Genomic DNA, 14,443 nt, shown 5'->3' on the forward strand with positions numbered 1-14,443 from the left:
GTTTTTCCAAAGCAAGATGTAATCAAATGTCATGGCAGTGCTGAGTCTTCGGTATCATGCATGTCTGATCCATCAATAACAGCACAGTGCTCGGAGACTTGTGAGCTGTCCCACGATTCCTTGACCAATTTATGGGCTTTGGGCTGTATGGAAGATGCCAACTTGGACGAACTGTCATCCCTGGGGTTCGAGAGGCCATCTCTGTCCCTTATGTCACCGATCCAATCTTTCAGATATGAATGCAGTTGCTCGTCGAACATCCCTTGTTTGAACTTGCTCCCCATCTTAAACATCAGTTACACATGTTAGGTTTCTATTTAACATGCAACCTCATACATCGAAATATATGTAACGGGCTTAGCATAAATTTCAGGGCACAGATCTTACGAACCTGGGTGACTAGCACATACAGAGGCAACGTGCTGTAACTGCAAAGAACTTGAACTAATACCCTGCAATAGGTGAAAAATATTTCGTACATCTTAGTTTCGTCATTTCGAGCCCGAAGAATAGATGAGAATGAACAATGCCAATTGGTTTGATCATGTGTTAGTGTTACCCCATGATAAGCCTTGGGATGATGTAGCCATACTTCTCCATCATGCACGAGTGGAACCCGTAAGTGCACTGCAAGAAGTAAAGCCAGATTTATGTCAGTACTATTACTGACCATTAATGATAAGGTGGACCGAGAACCATGAGATTGAACCGAACAGGTAATCCAAGTTTTGTCTCTGTCCACTTCTGGGAAGATTTTCAGTTTGGTTTGGACTAAACCAAAGTGTTCCTTGCCTTCCCTAGTCATCACATGTTAAGCTCATCAGTGTGTCAAAGCATTTGTGAATCCAAGAAGCATTTACCAAGATCCAGAAGAAGAACGCGATCTCAAAGGAGTTTTGGAAGAGAATGAAGTGAATCAAGTGAAGAACTATCCCCGGTCGATGGAACCAGAAGTATTCATCCGATGGCTTCACTGCAGCCATTTCATGGTTGACTTGATCTGCCAGTGCATCCTGTGCTAGTCGGGTAATTATATGCTCCAATTTAGCCCCAACAAGGAGCAAAAGCTGCACATTGTCATTCGAAAAAACGAACATAGTGACTGCTCTTCAGTCATTAGAGTCAATATATATATATATTTTTTTTGGCTGAACAAATCTCGAATTACTTACACCCAAAGGAAGAAAAGATAGCCAAAAATACGTGTGCCACCCTGCATTCAAGCAACACAAATTTAATCAAAAGATCCTTCATCTGTGATTGCAACTTAAAATTTACAGAAAGGACGGTTTCTGCAAGTTACTTGTATTACCTTCGACATCCAGCAGCAAAAAGACAATCACAAACATCCACAAGAACATGCTGCGAAAATAGTCCATTCCATGTTTAATGTTTCTTCTTAGGAGCAAGACTGGTGATAGACTTAGATTGCCTTGGCACTATATATATATATATATATATATACATATATGAAAGATTACCTGATGCCAACAACCTTCTTGAAATCAGCTTGTAGAGTCCGCATCATATACTTGTGAAAATTGAAGTCTGGATGTGAAGGACAGTGCGCCTGAAATAGAGGAGTTGAGGGAAAAAAGTTATTCGCGTAATTCAGTGATTAGATAATGCGAATGATAACTGAAATTGCATGACAACCTAGAAATCTCACTTTAATGAATCCTTGGCGTAAGGCAATGTAGTCTGACTTCGAGACCGAGTTATAGAATTGTGTGCAAAACGATATCTACAATATTTGTCAGCATAAAAAGATGTTCATCGTCATGTTATTCTAGATGGACACTGAAACATGAGCAATGCGTTCAATCATGTGAAAACTTACCACCCAACTCACAATGGCCGACCTTCTCCAGTATCCGCTTGCCCGTTGTTTGAAAATCTCACGATGCTTAGCCTCCTCTTTAAGCAGCGAAGGTTCTGATAATCTATGCACGATTAGTCATATAAATTCATCTTCTTACATAGAAAAACAGAATTGCAATAGGCACATACTCTTCTCTCTTTTGCCTCTCTGAATCGATTCTTCCCAGCTTTTCCATTGTCGTATCTGCATTTCCAAAGACGTGTCTCCTCGTAATGACAAGCGTGCCGATTCACTCTGCAGTGGAAATTAAAAGAATGGAAGTAATGTAGTACCCTTAACCCGCCGAGAACCATGGTACTCGCACAGAAGATGACATGGACAACTGCCAATACAAAGATGAATATATGAAGTTGGTGTAGCGCTTCAATCGTCAATAATGGAACCTTTCCCTATGAAATGAAAAGAGATCAGAAGATAAGTAGTTTAGTACATAAACAGATTTTTTAATACCAAAAGGATTATATAGATACATACTTTGGGTGCGCAGTGGTCTTTGGTGAGATCCGAAGATAAAAGATGCCGTCTGATAGTATTCTCACGAAGAAGCTGTTGATGTTCGGGATTTGATGCCTCGGAGCCATGGTGGAATTTACAGGGTAGCATGTGAGAGATCAGATCAGTCGGGATACAAATCCGACTGATTACGCCTTGAAATACCGTTAACATGAGTGATATGAATCCCAAAAGCATCAACTCTGCAAACTCATGAAAGACATTTTCACAAACTAGCTACGGCGTTTACGCCACCCATGACTTATGATGACAGTCTTACTACTAGAACGATGTGAATATTTTCGAACCTTCTTTTAGCTTTTCCAATGCCGCGAACAGTGCATCCTGCCCCTTGCGCTTCAGCAGCTGCCAATCGATATTCAGTTAAAAACCATCAAACTCACTCATCAATACATTTGCCCAGCTGATAACTCTGGTACCAAGGCCAACTGAACTATAGCAGCGAACACTATTGCGGTCTCATCGATTATCACAGTTTTTTGTTCATAGAAGAAGTGGCATACCCGGTGCTATGCGCCGAGTTATGCAAGTTCTTTTGTGTTATTCATCACCCAAGGTGGATACAATTTCATGAAATTTTAAAAAAATGTATAGGATGTACCTCATATGGAAATAGAAATGTAATCATTCGACGTTTAAACATTAACGACTCAACAAACGAAACGTTATATGGAGGAAAGGAACTGGAAACCGAAAAAAGGCTAAGGATCCGATTGCAAAATATGACCTCAGTTTTTTGCTTTGCAACTGGTTATTGGAACTAACTAGTGTTCATACATCATATAATAGCAACATAGCACTTAGCAGAAAACTATAACATAAAACAGACGATAGATGAGTTAAATGAATCGGTAATCTTATGTACTTTCCCGAGGCGGTGCAGAGCACGTTCGGCACAGAGAGAGATGAGAATGATGACGAAGCTGACTCCGGCCGTAATCCATGTCGGAGTCTCCTGCAATAACCTCGACTCTTCGACTGCCATGGTCCCTGTGACAACTTTCGTTCCTCTTCTTGGACTAAGGATATTTCATTATTTGCTTTGTTATATAGAGATGAGAAAATCTACGTTTTGGAGTGAAATTTGAAAAGGAACATGAATGGTAAAATCCGACTTGCCTCAGTTGGAAGAAGGGTATAGAATAGAGTGCAATCCAAGTATCAACTCCAGCTGGGATAAGCCAAATACATTGGCAAACAAATATTCCCCACAAACAGCAAGTGAAATGGCCCATCTTCTTTTGGGCTTCCGAAAAGTTTCTTGGGCCCAAATCTCTTCGTGGCCATAGTTTTTTTTTAAAAAAAATTTAAAATCAGTAGAAGAATAATAACTTATACTCAAAAGGCACGAGAAGATGCAAATATGTATACAAAAGGTTAAACAACCAATTATAGAAAAACAAAAGCAAACTAAAGAGTAGCCAAATGATCATTTACATCAATAAGTAGACTAGCATTCCCTAATTCATTCCATTTACCCAAAAACTAAAAATCTTACTCCATCTATTTAACAGAATATATATAGTTAATGGGGACATGAGATCCCTTTTCAACGAGACAGAACTAAACTGGGATTCCGCATCATCAGGACCTAGCAACACGATGCTAGCTCGTCCTACCCTTGTCTTGGGTCGGATCTATTCTGGTCAAGCTCGACTTTCACAAGCGTGCAGCGGTCCTAAGACTATCTTCGGAGAGGTGTATGTTTGGAATCGAGACCAATAGAAGCGTATAGCTGTAGTAAAAAAAAACTTTTCATGATCTATTCATGGGCCCGGACCATTTTGGTGGAAAAAGATAAGGCTGGCGTGGGTCGAAAACTATCCCTAACAAACTTTTGGGACCGAATCTTATCAAAAAAAAAAAAGTTCAGGGGAGGAAAGTGAAGGAAAAAGGCAACAATAGAAAAAATTAAAATGTAGAAGGTGCTTCCGGCTGATTTTGTAGGAGACATCTGAGGCCCACTCCATGGGAGGATTTAAGTAAAAATAAATAAAAGAAAAGGGACCAAAATAAAAAATCCTTTCTTTACCCTGTTAGATATCAGAGTCAGAGAAAGTACAGATCCTTTTTCGTATAAATAATAATAATTTTTTATTTTTATTTTCTGTCTGGATCAGAGTATCCGAAAACTTAACGAAATTCGATTAATTCAGTTTGAAATGAGTGGCTTATTATATAGTAAAATTCTTTCAAGTAAAAATTCAGAACTTTATTTTAAGTGAATAACGACAGCATGAATCGTTATTGGTTTTTTATTTTTATTTAATTGTTTATGTTCCTTCAACATGTCATATCTTGTGGGCCCGCACCTAGGTCGGTCGGTTTTCAATATCCTTCACCTCCGCTCATTCACCCTCATTACGATGAGCGGGTTCAGCCGGTCTGTTCTTTGCTGTTGGATGAGAGGATCGGTTCCCAATGGATTCTCTCTCGCTCCCGGGAACGCGATTTTAGGTCGAAGCTGGGTCGATCAGTTCGGTTAGTTGAATTCTTCTTCTTCATTCTTCATTACCCTTTATGGCAATTTGCGTTACTTAGCAAAAAGAGGGTAGCTTTTTATGCAGCTTTCATGGTGGGTATGAGGTAGTTTGTTAAAGGACGGAGCTTTTTCCACTGATGGGGGATAGCCCCCATTATCTGTAAAAGTATATGTCGGGTGATCTGGAAATGGGATGATTACTTTGATATCTTGCCAATGCCTTACATCTGAAGCCCCTGCCGATGTTGTGTATTATGTTTACAATGTTTCGTTGGGGTCTGTGTGAGCCTTCTCTGAGCTGTGCCTGTGAGCTTTGCAATTTATCTTCCTAGCATTGTGAACAGAGTGATATTGTTGTTAAATACTCTCGACATTCGGGATTATGTCTTATTTGGTAGAGGTAGGAATGGAAATGAATTGGAATGGGAATGTAAAAAAGGTTCGATCTTGCTCGCCGGTTCCGGTTCAGTACTTCTAAATTCCAGCTTGTGGCCTTCGTTTAGTATAGAGAAACTCTGTCTTTTCCATCTTTTTGGTAGAATCCATGCCATCCTTCCTCGTTGTTTCCTCAAAGCCTTGAACTTTTGAGGACCTGGGAAAACTGTTGGAATCCTATGAAATTGTCTAGGGACAGGATATTATCACCGGAAGCAGGTGAAAGCAGCGGGTCAGCTGGTAGGACTCTGCTCTATGCGAGGAGACCTGGAATGGTCTAGTTTAACATATATATTCATTCAATAAGTGATGGCAGTCCTGATTTCATCTTCCGATTGATGGATTTATTTCTTAGTGATTGGAAAGGAAAGCGTGTCGGAGGGGGAATTTATCTGGCTGACTTGCTTCATTGATCTTCTACAGATACTATAGGGATCTGATCTCTAACACGGACACAACCGAAGTGCACCAATTGCCTCTCTAGAGACCACCATGCTCAAGGCACCAGATCACCAAGTTGCGGGCCACCAAGCCCTTGATGGCCATCTTGGGCCACTGGTGGATGATTCGGGATGCTTCTATAAGCCTCTTCAGAATGATGAACGTGGATCAAAGGAAGTGGCGTTTTATGAGAAGTTTATCTCCTTGACTGGGATCCCCAGTCGTATCCGCAGATTCTTTCCCATCTTTCATGGCACCAAGAATCTCGAGGCATCTGACGGCACGGGCATGCACCCCCACCTCATCTTGGAAGATGTTGTTTTCGGGTGCATGAAACCATGCATCACAGACATCAAAATTGGATCAAGAACTTGGTATCCGGGAGCCTCTGAGGACTACTTTCAAAAGTGTATTTCAAAAGACGGAAATTCCACAAGCGTCTCTCTGGGGTTCCGGGTATCGGGGTTGCAGGTTTATGGAAGCAAGGAGTCGGACTTCTGGAAACCCAACAAGAAGATTGTAAAGAGCTTTACCCCGGAGGATGTTAGGTTGGTTCTGAGGAGATTTGTCTCTTCTGATGTGGTACCAGGTATAGATAAGGACGTCACTCCAGACTGTTCTCTGGCATCGAGAGTTTATGGGGGCTCTTCCGGAGTTTTGGCGCAACTGTCGGAGCTGAAGGAATGGTTCGAGGATCAGACCATGTTTCACTTCAACTCTTGCTCGGTTCTCATCCTCTATGAAAAGGATTTGGCATTGAGAGGGAAATCTGGTGGGGCTGAAGTTAAGCTCGTTGACTTTGCTCACGTGGTGGATGGAAACGGTGTCATTGATCACAACTTCTTGGGTGGCCTCTGTTCCTTAAAAAAGTTCATTTCTGACATTCTCACTGATACCAACAAGCCCTTGTCGGAAGCTTGCTTGCCTGAGATGGACACCTCCGCAGATGGCCTTTAAGACTGCAACTTATGACCGAGATTAATGTTCAATAATCTAAGTGGCTCTCAATGCCCATTAATGTAATCGCCCTGGAGTTTTTCTGATAGAAAACAGTCCCAGCCTGATCAGTGCTGCATATCTGACTTCCAAACTAGCAATATGAGTTCCAAATTTCCTTTTCTTTGCCTTGCATTGCATTTTTTCGGGATTAGGCAGTGATGCCTTCCAGAGGAAACTTGCTAGTTACACTGCTGTTTCATCTTTCCAGTTGTTTGACAGTTCAGTGGTTTCCCTGATGAGCATTGATCCAGATAAATGATGCGTAAATTGACAGCTTATCTTTTCCTGTTAAGACATAAATGTTCGAGGAATCTTGTGTTTTCATTCTGTTGCTTTTCTGTAGGAAGGGAAACTTGCAAGGCATGCCGTGAATGCGACGGGCATGAGAATAGGCTCTGTATTTTCCTTTGAAGCGAAAAATGTCATCTTCCTTGCATTGCAATCAAGTCCTTATCCAGCAACTGTTATAAGGACGAGAGTCTACTGAAAAAATTTAACAGAGCATTCCCGATGACGAATTGCAGAGCTATTCTTATAATTGCCTTGTTCGGCATTGGAGTCTGCTGTGCTGCAGACCCAGAGAACATCCGGGACCTGTGCCCCACAGCACCTGATGCAAAGAAGAAGCCGCAGACAGTGTTCTTCAATGGGTTGCCCTGCAAGAGCCCATCGATGATAACCCCGTCAGACTTCAAGAGCTCCAAACTGGCAAGCCCCGGGGACACCGACAACTTCCACGGGTCCTCAGTGGGGATCGTGACAGCAGCGGATTTCGCAGGCCTCAACACGCTGGGGCTGTCGGTCGGGCGGATGGACCTGGAGTTTGATGGCATTGTGATGCCGCACAGCCACCCACGCGCGTCCGAGATGCTGTTCGTGTCCAAGGGGTCGGTGATCGCGGGCTTTGTCGACACCAAGAACCAGCCATTCCAGGAGGCCCTGAAGGAAGGGGATGTGTTCGTGGTTCCGAGGGGCCTCCTCCACTATTGCTTCAACATTGGGTACGATTCGGCAACTATCCTGTCCGTGTTCAACGGGCAGAACCCCGGCTCTGTCAGCATTAGCGATGCCATGTTCGGACTAAACATTCCAGCTCCAAACGTCGTCAACAAGTTACGCTCGACCTTGAGCCTGCAGAAGAAATAAGAGAATCTCTATTAATCGTAACTGCAGAGAGCATACGAGAATTTTAACACGTTTTAAAAGGCCTGCACCGCTGTAATGTGCTTCGAACCATCACTTTTTGCTGCTATGCGATACTATGCTGTAATGTTTATTTGGGCACGAGTTCGATTTGCTGTCTACATAAGATCTAGCAGGTACATGTATACGCGTGTGTGATGCAATCAATGTGTGGAGTCAAGTGGACATATTTCAATCTTCCATGATAATTTATCTAGTTCTTGATCCAACGGTCATTGGATGATTTTCATGAACCGTCCATGCAATGGATGGTAGAATTTCCTGCGTGGTCAGACAAGGGAACCGTCAATTATAATGCCCAATCCCACATGGGCTTGGATCTCCCACGGGCCTGGTTATGGGCCTGGGCTCTCTATATCCCAAGCTTAAGCTGATTCTAAAGGCTGACCCGATCCGACTCATCCGTTTGAAAAGATTCGGTATAAATAGCGTCACCATCTCCACCTCCATGCAGAAATCGTTTTCGCGCCACAGAGAGAGAGAGAGAGAGAGAGCAATGGGAGTTCTGTGCTTGGTGGTGGATCTTCCGACGCTGCCGCCTCCGCTTCTCGACCCCTTAAAGCAGGTGAAGCTTCTCTCCCATGGAGCTCGTCCGCAACTCCACCGTCGTAAGCTCCGTTTGCTTGACAATGGCGATGGCTGATCGGATTGAACGGTTGACTTACAGTTCGTTTCGTTTGTTTTGCTTTGCGATCATCGGACAGTGCTTGCTGCACCTAGCGAATTACTACGCCATTTCCTCCTCCTCATCATCGACATCTCTCGGAGATTGCATTGCTCTGTTCTACATCCTCTCTTCTCCTTCCCCTGAGGTACTGTTACTTCCCTCTCTTGTCCCTCTCTCTCTCTCTCTCTCTCTCTCTCTCTCTGCGTCTCTCGCCTTGCATTTGACGGATTGGTTGACTGAAAACCTTCAAACCAGCTGAAGGTCGCGTACAGACCGAGCAACAGCGGAGGTTTCAGCTTACACGACTTCCATCACGCCGTTAAAGGCCTTCCCGTGGACGCCTTCTTCCCTGATCCTACCTATACCTGCGGTTTCGGCTCTTCTCTCCTCCCGCTTTCACTCATTGGACTTCTAATACTGCTTGCGACATAATAGCATTGCTGAATCGATTTCATTATGTTGCAGATACGAAGCTCTCATGCCTTCTGCAGGATCAGCTCCTCTCCTGGTGGAGCGATGACAGTGACGCCATCGCTACGAAAGTAGTAGTTCTGACTTCTTCATTGCCTCCAGCTGTAGACGCTGACCTTCATAAGTCTCTCCTGGTGCTTCTTCTCGTCTCTCTTATTCCTCAAAATTTTCTATTAATTCTGTTCGCTTCATTGAATTACATTGAAAGACAAAATGTACTATTTTCTTTTCAATCAGGATGCAGCAGATAAGTGCATTTCAATTGAGTTCGTGTTTTTCGAGACAAGATCAAACCATCTCTACGACATGCTTGAAATTAACAATGCCTTCAGTGAATCTATATCTCATCTGGATAATTGCTCCTTGAGAACTTGTCTCCCAGGTTTAAGCATCCATATTCCCTTCCTCACTTATCCAAAAAGATTCTCTCGCGATTTCGTCATGACTATTGAAAAGCTGCCTCTTCATCAGTTTCTCTGTTGGGAAGCTGCAGATGTCAATCTTATGGATGATTGTAGCAATAAATTTAAGCACAGAACTTTCCTTATATACATATAATTAAGGCAATGTAGGACGGATTGGATAGTGAATGTTGATAGTATGTGGCTAATGTGGAAGGGACATAACGACTAAATGACTGGGTAATTATCTGTAAAGAATTGGTACATGAGCTTTATAAAGTTCTCATCAGCTTTATTATTATTTGCAGAAGCCAGAATATTGGATGGTATGGTGAAGATATGGCTACGGGATTTGAAAGATGAAACAGAAGAACAAATTCCAGTATGTTTTATCTTCAAGAACAATCTGCTCGGATCTGTCAATCAGATATTATGCAATTTGTCTATCCATGTAGCTCCAATACTTGACGGTTTCAGTCCTTGTCAGGTATGAGAAATCTGTGCCGTGCCACTGCATTGGTATTAGATGCACACTCTGATAATCATTTTTCATGTTCATGATGTCATCCATGCATCACCATTGCTATTGGTTGCATTTTGAGAAAAACTTAATTACGAACCTATACGTTATTACCAGATTGTTGTGAGATGAAGGTGCCAAAAAGGCTTTGAATTAGATGGATTAGGATTTTTGGGTTTGGTATGGCCCCACATATTTTTCGACAAAATAAATAGTAAAAATTGCTCCTTTCCCAATCAGTTTGGTTAATTACATATAACTGGTATCATTTTACGGTGCTGATTTTTGTCAAAGATGGTATACCTTATGTTTATCATAATGATTAGACGTGCAGGTGTCATGGAATCATCTTAAATGAAGCAGCAGCATCTAAAACGGCAAGAATGTGTTGTCCCATCACAGGGCATGATCTTGGATGTATTGACGTGGTCGAAAGTTCAGTGAAGATTGGGGAGAAAATGTCCCTGTTTTTGCCGGATTCATCGAAATTGATAAACTGTCAGAAAGTTTCTACTCCTATAGACTTCAATGTCACTGAAAGGACCAATTTGGGATCTCTGAGTGAAGGTATATCCTTATCCTGATGCTAGCGATACTTGAACCTATTTGTGACTTTCCCTATTTCGCTGAAGTTTTGCCTTTTATTAGAACTATGCTTCACTGATTTCTTTCACTTTGTCCCTTGTTACATACATTTATGTCAATCTAGGAGTAATGGTTGGAGCTCCTCATGTGGTGACTCCAGCAGCTGGCCACGAGATTGGAGAAACTTCAGATGAAATGAATGAGTTAAATGCTCAACGTGAGTAAACTGCTTCTTCTTTGACAGAGATTCATTCAAGTTTGATAATTACCATGTCTCTGTGCGATGTTTTTTCTTCTATAGGCCACTCCTTGAGTTGATATTCTGTCGAATAATTTATGTCAGTCTGAATATGGCAGTATTTCAGGGGGTATGCAGAGTTCTGCATTCACTGGATCAAGGTCTTGTTTGCTACTCAAAATACAATGTGGAAGCCAAGAGAAGTGCTCTGTTTCCCTGCTACTATATTCTTCAGCCTTCGGAGAATGGACCAATGCTTCTTAGGGTTCGAAACTATCCTCTCTAATGATTTTCGAATTGCACCGAATCCTAGCTCTATGTTCTTCAGGATTTTACTGCAAATCCTTCCAGTGTAACGCCTTCCATAATTCAATTTGCAGAGGGTAGCTGGGCTAGAGGAAACTTTGCCTGTTCTCAACATGGAAAAATATTTCGGCAGTACAGTGACGAAGGAAATTGAGAGCTCGGTTCAAGCCTCAATTCTGATGGTTTGGCTTCTCTTATATCTTTACTCATAACCTTGCATGCTTCTGCACCTCACCTCCTCCCTAAATGAATAATCCTCGTCTATCTTGGCACAGGTGGAGTCAATAGACTATGATCCATTCCTGCATCCCCGAGGGTTCCATAAAAATCTGAACTTGCTTGTGGAGGAAAGCATACAATTCAGGTAAGCTACTGGCTTATGTCCATGTATATATACATTATTGAGGAATGATATTTCTAGCTAGCTAATAAGTTGCCATATGTGCTGAACAATGTTGTTAGACCTGCACCCCCTCCAGAGGAGAAGGTGCTTACTTCTGATCTGAACACATCCAATGCAAATACCATTCGATCGATGGATTTTGTTGTGGACTTGACCAGAGGAGGAGAAGAATTAGAAGAAGAATGGGAACAGTTAGTCGTGAATGAAGTCCCGTCTGTCGCAGCACAAGCTCATGCTCCCACCCCTGCTACTGCAAACCAAAGAGGCAGCAAAGAAGCAGCAGCATCAGCAGCAGATGATAAGACATGGAGGATACTTGAAAGGCTGGAGGCGCCGGGCTCTAACCGCTTTATCCATAAAAATATCGACGCAACTGCTACCTCTAACAAGCTCATAAGACCCAATTTCCAGAGGCTGAAAAGGAAGCTGAGATAAGCACTAGAAGAAGTCCTATTCTTAGCTTTACGTAGGGTCTCCCGGGTCCATGATTTAGTTGTCTTGCCATAGAAGTGCATCCCCTGCATGCTCCGCTCCCATATACTCAATATGTCCATGAAAAATGATTTTTATTCAATAAGACTTGGCAATTTTGACTCGTAGAATCAAATTCAACATTAATCAAAATCAATTAACTCGTTACATATTTTTCAAAGATTATTTACTTTATTAGGTTTCAGATTTACTATACCGACATTGTTAGTTTACTATATGTAGATGAAAATGATATATATATATATATATATATATATATATAAGTATAAAAATCCTCTTAATCTTTTGAGAGAACAATTCGATCAAGTCCCGGGACACAAAAGCTTTGTCAGCTCCGAGAGGAAGAAGCAAATCGTCGGACCATCAGATTCGCACAAGAATTAACTTCACGAGGGGGGGTACGACGAACCTCAAATACATTCTGGAATTAAATGTGTCTTGCCAGAGGTCAAAAGGGCCCTCGTTCAGTCTCTTCAGGAGTAATGTTATTTATCCACACTATAACAACCCTTTTTTTTCCTGTTTTATGAGATCACGAGCTTTATTAAGAGAGAACAAATTTTGATTGCAAGATTACTTAGTCTTGATTTTAGAAACCAATATATAAATTACAATATTTATATGCAATTTTGGAGTTTGATCACGAGGAGTCTTCCTTTTTCTTTTTTCTTTTTTCTTTTCCTTTGGAACTCTTTTTCTTTTCCTAGTATCTCTTGCGCATAAATTAAAGTAAATCCGGTTCGGACAGTGAAGTCTCTCAACAATAAGCTGATAATATACCAATTCTTCACATTTGATGAAGCCACGTTCATCCTCGCACCACATCATCTAGTTGCGCAAGCGCAACCGTGTGTTTTTAGTTAATTTGTTTTATGCAAAAAGCATTAAGGATAGATCAATACTAAATTATCTATGAAATGCAGCTACAACATGCAAAACTCATTTTGGTAATGAAAATAGAATCTTGACTAGACTATAGAGGTGATATCCCGTTGATGTGAGGGAGAAAAAAAGAGGACTAGACTATAGAGGTCGAAGAACATAATTTCATGGAATATTCCAATTAAAAGTTCTTAATTTATTATTTTACTCTCTTCTTTTTTTTTTTTTTGTAAGTCCAAGTGCGCATTGACGGTGATCCAAAGAGAGGATGATTACGAGTTGAACGATTCCGTCGGGCTTTTTTTTATTAATATTTATTTAATAATGGCATCCATCCATATATATATATATATATATATATAAGCTCATCATTAAATGCTTTCTGAAAGAAAATTATTTAGATAATTTATTTAAACGAGTAATAGAGATGATTTGAAATACTACATATATTACATATCATTTCTTATTATAATATAAAAATAAAAATTTAGTATTTGAAATAAGGATCTCAGAAAACTTTATATTTAATAAATATGTATTCAAATTTGTGTAAACATGTAATATACAATGCTTAAATAGATAAACAATGCACAGTAATTGAGTCTATTACTTGAAAATATTTATTAAATCATCCAAAATTAACCTAATTTTATTAATTGATTATCGTGTGAAACCTAAAATTAGCACTAGAAAAATTTTAATGTGTTAAGAAGCAAATATTTATTTCAAAAATCAGACTTATTATTATAAGAAATAATATATGTGTGTGTATTATACCGAACCGAACATATACTTAAAACGCAAATGATATAAAACTACATAGAAATTAATTAATTAATTAATTATGTATGGAATTTTATAAATAATTATGATCCCATAAAAGAAATTTTATGACATAGCGTTATGAACTTAAACTCATAAATAAATTAAAATTAAAATTAAAATATCGATATCCTAAACAATGTTTTAAAAAGGACAAAAGGATTTTTATCCTAATTACAAAACTTAACATATTCGGCAGATCTATATTAACAATTAATTCAAAAAATGACACATGTTAATTCAAAAAATGAATTTCAAATCATTATTATAATAATTAGCTTACTCTAATTTATAACAAAAACTATTGAAGATTATTATTTGAAAATTAAAATTAATAATAAGAGAATTGATGTTTCAAAATGTAAATAATTACGACAATAAATGATATAGAGATATATGAGACAAACCCGTACAACGCACGGGATTCGATGGAATGAGTATTAGTGCCATAGTACGAAGTCTTAGGAAAGATGAGAATTATTGAGTAATAACAAAAAAATAACAAAAGTTTCGGGAAGACGGAATAAATTTTCCATGAAGTGAAAATTAGATATTCAGGAATCGTAATGACCATTTACTTTGATAATTAGATGGAAGAAATTATAATACGATTTAAATTTTCTATAAAGAATTTTCTCCATCTCTGTCTCTCGTGTTTTTGTATATCTATGGAAATTCTTTCATATTCCACATCAATTTTC

General features: G+C 40.0%; 4 protein-coding genes across 5 annotated transcripts; 3 read left to right on the forward strand and 1 right to left on the reverse strand.

The window, feature by feature from the left end:
- Nucleotides 1–16: 16 nt before the first annotated feature.
- Nucleotides 17–3,458, reverse strand: LOC116197342 (MLO-like protein 13). 2 transcript variants are annotated; one of them, XM_031527458.1, is made up of 14 exons: nt 3,261–3,457; nt 2,683–2,740; nt 2,357–2,577; nt 2,155–2,271; nt 2,011–2,065; nt 1,841–1,935; nt 1,670–1,744; nt 1,482–1,570; nt 1,313–1,362; nt 1,173–1,213; nt 861–1,067; nt 560–627; nt 392–452; nt 17–284 (listed from the first exon to the last, which is right to left on the reverse strand). In XM_031527458.1, exons 1-14 carry the CDS (start codon nt 3,378–3,380, stop codon nt 30–32), a joined length of 1,512 nt encoding a protein of 503 aa, XP_031383318.1. In that variant the 5' UTR covers nt 3,381–3,457; the 3' UTR covers nt 17–29. The 2 variants fall into 2 exon arrangements, with proteins under 2 accessions (XP_031383318.1, XP_031383319.1); XM_031527459.1 differs by lacking the exons at nt 17–284; nt 392–452 and having other exon boundaries at nt 556–627; nt 3,261–3,458.
- Nucleotides 3,459–4,719: 1,261 nt separating this feature from the next.
- LOC116197041 (inositol polyphosphate multikinase beta-like) lies at nt 4,720–6,882 on the forward strand. Its single transcript, XM_031527044.1, has 2 exons — nt 4,720–4,876; nt 5,736–6,882. Exon 2 carries the CDS (start codon nt 5,805–5,807, stop codon nt 6,708–6,710), a length of 906 nt encoding a protein of 301 aa, XP_031382904.1. The 5' UTR covers nt 4,720–4,876; nt 5,736–5,804; the 3' UTR covers nt 6,711–6,882.
- A 243-nt stretch (nt 6,883–7,125) lies between these two features.
- Nucleotides 7,126–8,151, forward strand: LOC116197042 (germin-like protein subfamily 3 member 4). The gene has a single exon (XM_031527045.1). The coding sequence runs from the start codon at nt 7,263–7,265 to the stop codon at nt 7,896–7,898; it is 636 nt and encodes a 211-aa protein (XP_031382905.1). The 5' UTR covers nt 7,126–7,262; the 3' UTR covers nt 7,899–8,151.
- A 300-nt stretch (nt 8,152–8,451) lies between these two features.
- On the forward strand, nt 8,452–12,140 carry LOC116193956. Its single transcript, XM_031522693.1, has 12 exons — nt 8,452–8,520; nt 8,660–8,767; nt 8,878–9,051; nt 9,114–9,227; nt 9,331–9,588; nt 9,751–9,981; nt 10,341–10,581; nt 10,724–10,816; nt 10,957–11,102; nt 11,218–11,325; nt 11,419–11,507; nt 11,606–12,140. Exons 1-12 carry the CDS (start codon nt 8,452–8,454, stop codon nt 11,979–11,981), a joined length of 2,007 nt encoding a protein of 668 aa, XP_031378553.1. The 3' UTR covers nt 11,982–12,140.
- Nucleotides 12,141–14,443: the final 2,303 nt, after the last annotated feature.

This window comes from Punica granatum, chromosome 2, assembly GCF_007655135.1.
Source record: "Punica granatum isolate Tunisia-2019 chromosome 2, ASM765513v2, whole genome shotgun sequence".
NCBI classification, from domain to species: Eukaryota; Viridiplantae; Streptophyta; class Magnoliopsida; order Myrtales; family Lythraceae; genus Punica; species Punica granatum.

What these genes read in the sequence shown, in the direction of transcription:
- LOC116197342 (XM_031527458.1), bottom strand. Translation starts at nt 3,380, where the DNA reads ATGGCAGTCGAAGAGTCGAGGTTATTGCAGGAGACTCCGACATGGATT. An exon ending in TGGTTCTCGGCGGGTTAAGG is followed by an intron (nt 2,066 to 2,154) that starts GTACTACATTAC and finishes TTGGAAATGCAG; the next exon opens with ATACGACAATGGAAAAGCTG. An exon ending in TACGCCAAGGATTCATTAAA is followed by an intron (nt 1,571 to 1,669) that starts GTGAGATTTCTA and finishes CCTCTATTTCAG; the next exon opens with GCGCACTGTCCTTCACATCC.
- LOC116197041 (XM_031527044.1), top strand. Translation starts at nt 5,805, where the DNA reads ATGCTCAAGGCACCAGATCACCAAGTTGCGGGCCACCAAGCCCTTGAT.
- LOC116197042 (XM_031527045.1), top strand. Translation starts at nt 7,263, where the DNA reads ATGACGAATTGCAGAGCTATTCTTATAATTGCCTTGTTCGGCATTGGA.
- LOC116193956 (XM_031522693.1), top strand. Translation starts at nt 8,452, where the DNA reads ATGGGAGTTCTGTGCTTGGTGGTGGATCTTCCGACGCTGCCGCCTCCG. An exon ending in TTCTAATACTGCTTGCGACA is followed by an intron (nt 9,052 to 9,113) that starts TAATAGCATTGC and finishes TGCCTTCTGCAG; the next exon opens with GATCAGCTCCTCTCCTGGTG. An exon ending in GAGGAAAGCATACAATTCAG is followed by an intron (nt 11,508 to 11,605) that starts GTAAGCTACTGG and finishes CAATGTTGTTAG; the next exon opens with ACCTGCACCCCCTCCAGAGG.